General features: G+C 45.6%; 1 protein-coding gene across 2 annotated transcripts in view; it reads left to right on the top strand.

Moving 5' to 3' along the window:
* Positions 1–647: 647 nt before the first annotated feature.
* Positions 648–13,904, top strand: part of NFATC2 (nuclear factor of activated T cells 2) — a 124,651-nt gene continuing 111,394 nt past the window's right edge. For both annotated transcript variants that reach the window (XM_077253216.1, XM_077253215.1), the window contains exon 1: positions 648–1,465. In XM_077253216.1, coding sequence (XP_077109331.1) covers positions 1,366–1,465 — 100 coding nt within the window. In that variant the 5' untranslated portion in view covers positions 648–1,365. The remainder of the gene's footprint in view (positions 1,466–13,904) is intronic.

Here is a 13,904-nt window from a genome sequence, read left to right on the forward strand (position 1 = left end):
ATGCCCCTTAAAGGCAACCTGTCAACAGGTTTTCCCATTATAAAGCGGCCATCAGCTTTAATTTATTCTGGAAAGGCATCTACAATCTATTCCATTGTGATAAGTAACGCATAGAACGCTTGAAACGCATTGATGATCAGTTTCTATTCACCACTCTTCTATGGATCTTAAATGTTTGAAATAAAATTGCTAAATTTAACCTACCTGCCTCGATCTGGACAAACCCACCTCTTTTTTCCCCATCTAATTACTGCTTTGCAACAGCTTTTGCTCCCAGCTCTCTAAATACTACATTTGGAAACATAGGTGAATGGGTATCCTGGTACGTTTTTTTCTTTTTGTGATCTCATGCCATGGTGATTTGATGAATGAATGATCTGTATGAAGATCGATCTTGCGCAAACCTAGATAGGACCACCATGGCCTTCTCTACCGTTATCTTGATAGTATATAGGTCTTCCTCTTCGCCTTGTTCCTTCTATTTTTCCGACCATGATGTCCTTCTCCAGTGATTGCTCTCTTCGTATGATGTGTCCAAAGTAGGCAAGTCGTGCAATAAATTTCTGTGTACGGAAAGGGACTTCCTAGATGCTCTTTCACACAAATCCTAAATCTGCATTTTTTACTCAGCTCCTCTGTGCCTTGCAGTTTTTCCTAATAAATGTCCAGTTCTATGACTTGTCTAGTGACCGTTGTGTGGTCATGTTAATTTTTTTTGTGCAATGCACTGTGCAAACTGTTGGATATCAACTGAAGTATCTCGGGAGGCTAGTTAATGATCATCCGCATAGTGTCGTAGTGCATTTTTGGATGGTTTCTTTGCAGCTGGCACTGTACCTTTGTTCTTTTTCATGATGGTTTGCTCTGTGTGCATTGTGAAGGGGTTAGCAGAAGTGTTGTTCCTGGTCTGTGCAGAGGGGCCGTGTCACAGTGACACTGGCTGCTGACACGCTAGCTTCCCCAGTTGTGGCTGCAGAACACGCCTCTTCCATAGCAGGTGTCTGTATTGAGCAGGAAGTTCAGCACTAGCTCTTTCTGTACTTCTGCCAATTTCACACACTTGTGATCCCTTGTCACCAAGCCTCTCTAAACCGCGCTTGTCCTCCAGCCAGCCATCACTTTTGGACACCTTTGACGAGGACCATCCTACTTGCATCATTGCCTGTACCAGTGCCACATATTCTAGGGGTCCTCCCAAATGAGCTCCAGGAACATCAAGACTTTGTTTTTCCAAGGATTAAAATTTTTCTAGTGAATTTTGATAGTGGATATAGTTTTCTTTTTTTTTTTTTAGAAGGGAGAATCTCTGGATCCTTGGTCTTCTTGACTTGAGGATTTGTGCTGACCTGTAAAGATATTATAAAGATGAGCTACGTCGACCGAGTCACTGACCTTTTGGCCAGTTGTGACCATAAAGACAACCCTGAAGATGACTTAGATTTCAACATCCTGTTTGACTATGAAGGTTTGTAAATAATTAGGCTAGATGGAAGGATGGATACATGACCTTAATTCAGATAAGTTTTGTAAAATTGGACTAAAATGGAAATTTTCCATAGTTTCTCTAGGGAGAGCTTCTCTAGTAATGGGGATAAAAGCATAAGTAATATTTATCTTGTTTATTTCAGATGTTTGTATGCTAGTTTGTACGTTCATTAGGCTTTGTTCCCATGTGCCGTCTTCTTTTCTGCTAATCTGCTACCTCCAGAATAATGGAAATAGTGGAAATACCAGATATGTCTTAAGACGGTCACCAACAATGTCTGAAGGACCTCAGTGACTGTAACTGTGTCCGTTGGGTTTCCATCATGGTGTCCGCCTTTACTGGACCAAAGAGTGGATCCTAATTAATCCAGCTGTGCTCTGCCCTGCTGTTTATCTGCTGTTGGCAGGTTGACAACTTACATTTGTGCAAAAACGGTATTCTCCAAGGAGACTATTTTTGTCTTGATTTTTACCATGTTGATGTATTTGTTGCTTATGTGTCGGCATTACATTTGAGATTAATGATGGGATCTGCATGGTAAGAAAATCAAAACTGTAAATTCTTACAACATAATTATCATACATCCCTAGAAGGTGTCTGTGCGCTTTAGAAAGTTGGTCTTGTAGGGGTTAAGGCAGAGGATTCGGCAAAGCTACAATTTGCATGGAGCTCACAGCATATGTGTGTACATTTCTAATTTTGCATGCATCTAGTTTGTATGCCGAACAAATATTTACATGTTTCTACAAGATAATACATTGATTTATTTAGGGAGGACAAACCACAATGTGATGCAGGAGAGCGGCAGATGGCTGGCTGCTTTAACTCTTTGGATAGTTTTTATACCTCCCAGACTTAAATATAGCAAAACCACGTTAAGATTAACTGTGTAAATCCAATCTGAAATAATATGGTCTATCTGTGGGCGCCATGGCCAGAAAAGAACTATTAAAAGAGTTGGTCAAAGTCTGGAAGTTATCCACTACATATAGGAAATAACTTTTTTATTGCTGGGGGTCAAACTGCTGGGGCACCCACCGATGTGTAGAATGGGGCTTTGAAGAACCCAGTCTAAAAGGAGAGGATAACTTCCAAACTTGGATCAACCCCTTTAATAATTCTTTCAAAGAACAACTATAAGGCTAGGGTCATACGACCGTTTTTCCTTCAATTGAGAAAATCTATCAGATTATGCTAATTACACTCTGATCAGACTAGTCTGAGATTCATCAGAGTGTAATCTCTCATTTTTTCCACTTTTTTCCCATAGAGTTGAATGGGCGGGCGATGTCCAATTCTCGGAGCCAAACCGTGCATCCTGCGATTTTTTTCCTTAAGCTGACTAGGAAGAAATGGGACAAGTGTACAGCCCCTAAAAAAACATGGGGACAAGTGCTATCTGTTAAAAAGATGGAGCCCTTATGGTGTTTTTTTCTGCCCGTGGCGCCAACAGATAGTTCTCAGGATTGACCCCCCAAGTTATCAGTAATTTTTTCCTTTTAACTACAGATAGGGGATAACTTCTAAACTTGGCACAACCCCTTAAATTACATTATTTAAAATGACTGTCTATACTGTTTACAAAATTGGCTTGGGGCAATAGTCACACTTGGGTATTTTGGTCAGTACTAGTATTTGTAAACCAAGGCCAAAATTAAAACATGAGGATAAAAAACTATAGTGAAAACATTTGTACATCTTAACTCTGGGTTTTGGCTTATAAATACTTCTTTGAGAAAATTTACTCAAAAGCAAGAAAAGTGATAAAATGAAAAAAAGAAAAGAAAAACAAACAATGCTCATCTATTCAAACCCAAGCTTCTCCAGCGCAGAGCATATGGGGTCCAGCTAATCTAATTTCTTTGGTCTTTGCTTCCCTGCAGTGGTGAGGCACTGCAATCATAGATCTCAATGCCATCATCGTGTACATACTTGACCACTCACGCCTATAACTGGACAATGTAGTGCCGGACATGCTGGCATTGAGGTCTATGATTGCAGTGCCTCACCACTGCAGGGAAGCAAAGACCAGTGGAGGACCTGGTGGTGCTTTGGTGAAGCTGAGAGTTGGCTATTTTTAAAAAAATTTCCATTTTGGCAGATGCCATTACATTACGATCAGTGGGTCTGACCTCTCTTTATGCCTTTCCATTGTGAGTACTAAGGGATCGTGATCTTTTGGGCTTTTCACTTGCACTCTGGTGTCTGTGTCCACCCGCTATGTCACATCACTCCATTCAAATGGAAGAAAAAACTATGTAGGAGCTGCAGTGCTTAAAGGGGTGGATTATGGCTTTTTGATAGGAGATGACACTAATGCCTGTTCAGTAGGGTTTGACCATAGAACGTAGTAACAGCAGTACAAAGAACTTTGAGTGGCTTTGTTAGGCTTTTTTTACGAACTCCGACTCCAACTCTGACTCCACCAAAATGGGCTCTGACTCCGACTCCACAGCCCTGTTTCCAAGCACCATTAATGTTCTATTTTTGTGATTGGCAGTGGCTGTGACGGGAGAGCTGCTGCCAAAAGCTTCTACTTTCACATTTTGCCCACTGGTGCAAAAAATCATTCCAAGAATAAATCCTCGTGACATGAAATTTTGAACTTATCCACTTGATTTCCTGTGGAATTTATAGCATTACTACCAAGGTTCACCAAATCTGCAAACAATGCAAAACTTTTATGGCAAACTGGTCTGTCAGGAAACCAAAGCGATGAAAAATATTGGACAAATATTTTGTTTGAACTCTTCTCACTTCTATGCAAAAATATAGTAAAATATTACATTTTCACAGTGCAATCTAGTTTTGCTGCATTGTAATATTATATGTCCTCCTACAAATATATGCTCCGCAAATAATGGTCGCGGTTACACTATGGTTTATAAAAAGGAAGATTAGACATTTGATCTAATTGTGGTGACACCTTTGTGGTCACTTTTTTCACGTAGTGAAGATGGTGTCTGTTAGAATTGATGATGACCTATTTTGCATTCATGGCAGTATGTGGCCAGCAGCTGCTGGATGACTTGGCCGAAACAGCTCCTTTCTTGCATGTAGACTCTCCTGGTCTCAGTTGGAGATAGAGTGGGCCTTGTGGAAATGAAGGCAATATTTGAGAGGTCCATGCATACCTGATTTGAGAGCATGCTATGGATTTTCGAATCCTCAACATACTTGTTGTCTTTAAGGGGTATTCTCAAGTCCAGAAGTCTGGTAGTTATCTCCTATCCACATGATAGCTAGGTGTCTGACCACTTGGACCCCTTCCCAATACCGAGAACTGGGTTTCTGAAGAGTCCCATTTGAACAAACAACAGCGCCAGATTCAGTAGGACAGCAGCCTTTCGACGAAGTAAAAAAGTAAATATTTATGGCAGGTAACAGGTCCTCTTTAAGGAGGTTAAAACAACTTAAAGCAGTTACAAATTTTGGAAAATACCCCACGCCTTAAAAAAAATAAAAAAAATTTCTATGGACAATCTTCCCAGTCAGTGTCCGGCATGTGACCACGGCTCTTACCACTGACAATACTACAGCTTGGACTATTACGGCACCTGATTGGCAAAATTTTTGTGCCAGCTGCTTATAAACAAAGACTGAGAGAATTGCCGGAGTGCAAGTGTTGGATCTGTGGGGGAAAGAAGTGGTGAGAATAATTTTACATTTTTTTTGCTTTACAGTATTTTTATCTGAGTTATCTATAGTAGCTTCCTGCGCTCTCTGTAATCTGTGACCCATGTCACATGTTCAAACACTTCTTTATCTCTCCAAATAATTTGTTTTTCTTCATTACAAATTATCATATTTATTACAAATAAGGGGAGCGTCAGATGATAAGGATCGCAACGCAATGCTTGGACTGGAGAGCGGCTGTTCCAACCCAAGTGTGTCAGCATGTATTTCTATGCAGCTGTCACGGTCGGGTGGGGAGAGCCGACAGCCAGTCCGAGCAATGCGTTGCGATGCTTGTCCGGGTTATACGGCCGTCTGACTCTCCCCTTATCATGAGGCTCTGTTCAAACCTCTATCAGGAGCCTCTGTTGAAGATTTCGGCAAAAACAGAGGAAGCTGATAGAGCTGATATTATTATAGTATGGGGAACTTCGGGTGCCATGAGGAACATATCTTAACTCATACTGCGGATGTGAGGCTAAATTTACACGAGCGTATAAAAAAAAGTTTGATTTTCATCCAAAAAAATGATGTTTTTCATCTGTATTGTCATTCATATGGCCTCCATTATACATCAAAAGTTAATAAAAGTTACAAGAACAAATACATTTTTCCATGTTAAGAATTGCAATGTATCCGTAAAAATCGGATGCTATATGATCCGTAAAAGATCTGATTATTTTTTCGCACCCATAGACTTGACAGCATTTTTGCTGCAAGGCCAAGATGCTAGCAAATCTAGACAGATATAAAAAAAATACAGCAAGATACCAGTGAAAAAAATCCTGACTTTTCCACCTGTAGGGTGCTTTATATTGGTCTTATTTGCATCCATAATGTTACAGTTCGTTCACTGTGTAAAACTCGATACATTGAAAAAAAAAATCACATTTCAGTGCAAATAATAATAAAAAAAATACCGAAGATGGATTTAGATTATTTTCATTAGAAAAGTGCATGGGAGGAAGTTCACTGAGGAAGTGGTTGAGGGTTTTTTTTCCTGAATGATCTCTGTGCTCAGTAGAGGCAAACTAAAATGTCATAACACTGTCTGGAGAAGAGGAAATGTAAAACGCTTCATTCTGTACCTCGGACCACCAGACCAAGGGCTCATTCATCTATCTCTGTGTTTTTTATGGACAGCGCTCATGCCTATGATAGTCTAGGGCGTAGTTCACATGTCCAATTTTTTTACTCCGACTGAGTCTGCACAAAAGGAGGTAGACATGTCCGATATTGACCCAAATGTCAGATGAAACTCGCCAATACAAGTCTATGGGTCAGTGAAAAAATCAACACTCGGACACCATCCACGTCCTATCCATTTTTCACAGACTGTTTGATAAGAGAAGCTTGAGAAACCGCCATAATTTTTTTTCACTCGAGAAAAACTGATGACTAAACTCTAATAGCAAAAACAGACACTGGCCAAACTCCGATGACTCTCGGACCGGTTTTGCATACGAGAAAAATCAATGAGCTCTATCACAATTTCCACATGAGGTGGCCCACTTGGAATGTGACAGAAGATGGATTCTTTTCTTGTACTGGGGTGCTACAACACCTAGGCCTTTTAAACCCCAAAACAGGGTGTTCATCAGGCAATCTTTGACTGATGAAGGCCCTTTGAAAGGTTGAAACACAATGCACAAAACAATAAAGGAATCAATTGTCTTTTACATTCCAATTATGTGTGATCTGGTTCCCTTTGCACTTGCGGGATTGTGGAGCAGTGTTGATTGTTGCGTTTTCCCTTTATTTTTAAGGCTGGGGATACACTGTGACTTTTCACTAGGTGTCCCTGCTGCATTGCAAGTGAATGGGGTCGCATTGCAACCCTAAGGAAGCTGGGACAAGCAGTTGGACTTTTTGCAACTTGTTTGTCGCAGTTGTAAGGCCCTCGGAGTCGCAATACAATCCCATTCACTTTGATTGCGCTGCGATGTAGCAAGACAAGTGTCACCAGAAAAGTCACCATGTTGCCCCAGCCTAAAGGGTGCTCATGATTTTTCTTTAGGACCACACCACTCCCCAAGTTGGTGTGGATACAGGAGCTTCTGATTGATTGACAGTTCAGGCTAGTGATCATCACACTGCTTGATCTGTGTGCCTCCAATGCTGCTATGAGAGAAAACACTGTGGGGCTGAAGCCCACCAGCATGAGGAGCTAATATCATTCTCCAACGATCTCAGTGCAGTACTTACAAGCTCAATAGGCAAGAGCTTGTGAGCGCTGCTCATGTCATGTCACCTAATTGATTGCCGTCAACAAACAAATAAACAAAAGCAAAAAAAGAGAAAATCAGGGTTAGGAGGTGAATTGAGGCAGATAGAAAAAGCAAGCAAATTGCAAACTTGCTTTCTATCTCACTGCACATCGGTCTACACCGCCCTTATCTATTATCTATAGAGAAGGGTTGATGACACATATCATAATCAAAGGATAATACGAATTAAGGCAAGTAGGAGGGTACCTTGGATAACGACCTGCACTTCATAGTACAATATGCCTGGCATTCCCAGGGCAAATACACAGTTTGGGTCTGCACCTGATTTCCAAAGGCATTCTTGAAGTTTGCCACAGCCTTCCAGGAGAACTCCGTGTACAGATTGATTATGTGTTTTTCTGATGTCTCTACCGTACAGGTTGACAATTTAATCTTCCTGCTTCTACACTAAACTGATGCAAAACATGTGGTTACTGACATGTGCTGCGTAATATATGTAATCCTGGCATTGTTAGGGGAAGTACAGACCTTGTTTTCCTTTTATAGGTAACTTCGATTGTAAAGCGGCTTTTAATGATTTAATACTCAAAAGTATAAGGCCTTACGCCCAAGACAGAGGCTTTGCAAATGCTAAAGGGCAGAATCCTTAACAGATTTCTAAAACATTTCCTTCTAGAAACCAAAAAAAAGCAGTTTTTAGAAACAGTTAATGTTTTGGCATGAGAGCAGGGTTGCCAACCTTCAGATCTACAGTAGCACTTCAGCCTCATTTGCATATCAATTATTTTTCAGTAAAAGAGGAACGGATAGGCCATGTAAATGTATTGCTGGACTTGTCTACACACATATATAGTTTGGTGGGTGAAATCCTGCTGACAGATTCCCTTTAAATTATTTCTGGACATCTGAACCTAAAATTACAGATTGCCCCTAATTTTTATGAGCATAAACGACACCCCTTTTAAAAATATTTAAAAAAAGATAACTAAAAAATTAAAGATTAAAGGAATAGATAAATAAGATTAAATTAGAGTGTTTATATTGTTAAGGCCATACACTTACTGTGAATCTGTATACTAAGAAGTTGTACATAGAAATTGTCACTGCAGCTCTGGAGATGATTGGTGTATAAAACATGATGTAACAGCAGCATAGTGACTGCAGCTCTGGAGATGATTGGAATATAAGACGTGATATAACAGCACAGAGGCGTAGCTAGGGTTTTGGTTCAGGGGGGGCGAAGCTTCTGAGCGGGCCCCTAACCAGTGGACCCAGTGGCGTAACTACAAAGTTATGGGCCCCGGTGCGAACTTCCAAATGGGCCCCCCCCTCCCCCACCCCGGGTCCCCCCGCCTCAATATACAGCACAGCCCACACAGTGGTATATACAGCAGAGCCCGCACAGGGGTATATAGAGCACAGCCCGCACAGGGATATATACAGCACAGCCCGCACAGGGATATATACAGCACAGCCCGCACAGGGATATATACAGCACAGCCCGCACAGGGGTATATAGAGCACAGCCCACACAGGGATATATACAGCAGAGCCCGCACAGGGGTATATACAGCAGAGCCCACACAGGGATATATACAGCAGAGCCCGCACAGGGGTATATAGAGCACAGCCCGCACAGGGGTATATACAGCAGAGCCCGCACAGGGGTATATAGAGCACAGCCCGCACAGGGATATATACAGCACAGCCCGCACAGGGATATATACAGCACAGCCCGCACAGGGGTATATAGAGCACAGCCCGCACAGGGATATATACAGCAGAGCCCGCACAGGGGTATATACAGCAGAGCCCACACAGGGATATATACAGCAGAGCCCGCACAGGGGTATATACAGCAGAGCCCACACAGTGGTATATACAGCACAGCCCGCACAGGGATATATACAGCAGAGCCCACACAGTGGTATATACAGCAGAGCCCGCACAGGGGTATATAGAGCACAGCCCGCACAGGGATATATACAGCACAGCCCGCACAGGGATATATACAGCACAGCCCGCACAGGGGTATATAGAGCACAGCCCACACAGGGATATATACAGCAGAGCCCGCACAGGGGTATATACAGCAGAGCCCACACAGGGATATATACAGCAGAGCCCGCACAGGGGTATATAGAGCACAGCCCGCACAGGGGTATATACAGCAGAGCCCGCACAGGGGTATATAGAGCACAGCCCGCACAGGGATATATACAGCACAGCCCGCACAGGGGTATATAGAGCACAGCCCACACAGGGATATATACAGCAGAGCCCGCACAGGGGTATATACAGCAGAGCCCACACAGGGATATATACAGCAGAGCCCGCACAGGGGTATATAGAGCACAGCCCGCACAGGGGTATATACAGCAGAGCCCGCACAGGGGTATATAGAGCACAGCCCGCACAGGGATATATACAGCACAGCCCGCACAGGGATATATACAGCACAGCCCGCACAGGGGTATATAGAGCACAGCCCGCACAGGGATATATACAGCAGAGCCCGCACAGGGGTATATACAGCAGAGCCCACACAGGGATATATACAGCAGAGCCCGCACAGGGGTATATACAGCAGAGCCCACACAGTGGTATATACAGCACAGCCCGCACAGGGATATATACAGCAGAGCCCACACAGTGGTATATACAGCAGAGCCCGCACAGGGGTATATAGAGCACAGCCCGCACAGGGATATATACAGCACAGCCCGCACAGGGATATATACAGCACAGCCCGCACAGGGGTATATAGAGCACAGCCCACACAGGGATATATACAGCAGAGCCCGCACAGGGGTATATACAGCAGAGCCCACACAGGGATATATACAGCAGAGCCCGCACAGGGGTATATAGAGCACAGCCCGCACAGGGGTATATACAGCAGAGCCCGCACAGGGGTATATAGAGCACAGCCCGCACAGGGATATATACAGCACAGCCCGCACAGGGGTATATAGAGCACAGCCCACACAGGGATATATACAGCAGAGCCCGCACAGGGGTATATACAGCAGAGCCCACACAGGGATATATACAGCAGAGCCCGCACAGGGGTATATAGAGCACAGCCCGCACAGGGGTATATACAGCAGAGCCCGCACAGGGGTATATAGAGCACAGCCCGCACAGGGATATATACAGCACAGCCCGCACAGGGGTATATAGAGCACAGCCCGCACAGGGGTATATAGAGCACAGCCCGCACAGGGATATATACAGCAGAGCCCGCACAGGGGTATATACAGCAGAGCCCGCACAGGGGTATATAGAGCACAGCCCACACAGGGGTATATACAGCAGAGCCCGCACAGGGGTATATAGAGCACAGCCCGCACAGGGGTATATACAGCACAGCCCGCACAGGGGTATATACAGCACAGCCCGCACAGGGGTATATACAGCAGAGCCCGCACAGGGATATATACAGCAGAGCCTGCACAGGGGTATATAGAGCACAGCCCACACAGGGGTATATAGAGCACAGCCCGCACAGGGATATATACAGCAGAGCCCGCACAGGGGTATATAGAGCACAGCCCGCACAGGGGTATATACAGCACAGCCCGCACAGGGGTATATAGAGCAGAGCCCGCACAGGGATATATACAGCAGAGCCCGCACAGGAATATATACAGCAGAGCCCGCACAGGGGTATATAGAGCACAGCCTGCACAGGGATATATACAGCACAGCCCGCACATCTCATCTCCCCCCCCCCCCCGATAATGGCCCCACAGTCCAGTTAAAAAGAAAAAAAAAAACTCCTCACCTTTCCTTTTGCCCGCGCTGCTCCCGGCGGCTGCAGTCTGCCCAGGACACTGCAGGTGCGCGATGATATGACGTCATCGCGCACCCGCAGTGTACTGTCAGAGGCAGAGCGGGGAATGATGGGAGAGGGGGCGTCAGCAGACGCTCTCTCCTCCATCATTGCATTGAACTATACCGGTGTCATAGACGCCGGTATAGTTAAATGTGGCGGCGGCGGCGGCACTGGTGGGGGGCGGGGGGGAACAGTGCAGTGGCCCACTACTGGCACCGGCTCTTCTGGCATTTGCCAGAAGTGCCCGATGGCCAGTCCGGCCCTGCACTGACCTGCCAACCCGGGGCCCCTGACCTGCGGGGCCCGGTCGCAATGGCGACCGCTGCGACCGCGGTAGTTACGCCCCTGAGTGGACCCCTTGATTACAACTGGGTGACGCACCCTAATAGTGGAGGAGAACCGACATGACAAGTTCTTCCACCCAGGACTCATCTGCAGAGATTACAACAAAGACACTTCTCACACTTCTTTTCACTTCTCACATTCCAGCCCCATCACCATCTATTCCCAACCTGCACAAACTCCTCATCCTGCTGATACCCCCAATACTGGGCCGCTGCTGCCGTATGTGTCCCTATTACTGCACCTGATACCCCAATACCGAGCCGCTGCTGCCGTGTGTGTCCCTATTACTGCACCTGATATCCCAATACCGAGCCGCTGCTGCCGTATGTGTCCCTATTACTGCACCTGATACTCCAATACTGAGCCGCTGCTGCCGTATGTGTCCCTATTACTGCACCTGATATCCCAATACCGAGCCGCTGCTGCCGTATGTGTCCCTATTACTGCACCTGATACTCCAATACTGAGCCGCTGCTGCCGTATGTGTCCCTATTACTGCACCTGATACCCCAATACTGAGCCGCTGCTGCTGTATGTGTCCCTATTACTGCCCCTGATACCCCAATACTGAGCTGCTGCTGCCGTGTGTCCCTATTACTGCCCCTGATACCCCAATACCGAGCCGCTTCTGCCGTATGTGTCCCTATTACTGCACCTGATACTCCAATACTGAGCCGCTGCTGCCGTATGTGTCCCTATTACTGCACCTGATACCCCAATACTGAGCCGCTGCTGCCGTATATGTCCCTATTACTGCACCTGATACCCCAATACTGAGCCGCTGCTGCCGTATATGTCCCTATTACTGCACCTGATACCCCAATACTGAGCTGCTGCTGCCGTATGTGTCCCTATTACTGCACCTGATACCCCAATACCGAGCCGCTTCTGCCGTATGTGTCCCTATTACTGCACCTGCTGTGTGGTTCTCTGTGCCCTCTAAATTCTAAAGCAACCCTCTAGAATGTAGTAATGCCGGGTGCACGTGCCCTAGAAAACAGTGCCCACATTTTGCCCCCTAGAAAGTAATATTGCCCTGTGTGCCCCTTTGACAGTCACAGTAACCTGAGTTCCCCTATAACAATAAGTGACCACTTTACATTTAATGTTGTCCTGAGTCTCCCCCCTGTATAGCTCCCCTATACACAGTATGATGCTCTGTTATACACAGGTTACTGACCCCTTAGTAGCCTCCAAACTGTTTGATGGCTCCTTCACTGTAATATCCACACTGTATGATGCCCCCATAGATAGCCTCCATATAGTATAATGCACCAGATAGTCCTAAATGTAGTATAATGCACTCCCCATAGGCCTCCATATAGTATAATGCACTCCCCATAAGCCTCCATATAGTATAATGCACTCCCCATAGGCCTACTTTATATTGTATAATGCACCCCCATAGGCAGACTCTATAGCACAAGGCAGCCCCCATAGACAAACTCTATATTGTATAATGCACCCCCCATAGGCAGACTCTATAGCACAAGGCAGCACCCATAGGCAGACTCTGTAGTATAAGGCAGCACCCCATAGGCAGACCCTGTAGTGTAAGGCAGCACCTCCATAGGCAGACCCTGTAGTATAAGGCAGTACCCCCGTAGGCAGACCCTGTAGTATAAGGCAGCACCCCCATATGCAGACCCTGCAGTATAAGGCAGCACCCCACAGGCAGACCCAGTAGTATAAGGCAGCACCCCACAGGCAAACTCTGTAGTATAAGACAGCACCCTCATAGGCAGACCCTGTAGTATAAAGCAGCACCCCTATAGGCAGACCCTGAAGTATAAGGCAGCACTCCACAGGCAAGCCATGTAGTATAAGACAGCACCCCATAGGCAGACCCTGTAGTATAAGGCAGCACCCCTACAGGCAGACCCTGTAGTATAAAGCAGCAACCTATAGGCAGACCCTGTAGTATAAGGCAGCACCCCATAGGCAGACCCTGTAGTATAAAGCAGCACCCCTATAGGCAGACCCTATAGTATAAGGCAGCACCCCTATAGGCAGACCCTGCAGTCTAAGGCAGCACCCCATAGGCAGACTCTGTAGTATAAGGCAGCACCTCTATAGGCAGACCCTATAGTATAAGGCAGCACCCCTCTAAGCAGACTCTGTAGTATAGGGCAGCACCCCTATAGGCAGACCCTGTAATATAAGGCAGCCCCCATAAAAAATAAATAATACTCACCTATCTTCTTCCTGGTTCCTCCGCAGCTCTTAGCACCCGCTCATCTCCTGACAGCGGGCGCCGGGCAGTGACGTCATTGCACCCCCTGTCAGTGTCGGCATCGGTGATGCCAGACGCTGACAGGGGGATGATGGGAGG

The sequence above is a fragment of the Ranitomeya variabilis genome, chromosome 4, assembly GCF_051348905.1.
Source record: "Ranitomeya variabilis isolate aRanVar5 chromosome 4, aRanVar5.hap1, whole genome shotgun sequence".
Taxonomy (NCBI): domain Eukaryota; kingdom Metazoa; phylum Chordata; class Amphibia; order Anura; family Dendrobatidae; genus Ranitomeya; species Ranitomeya variabilis.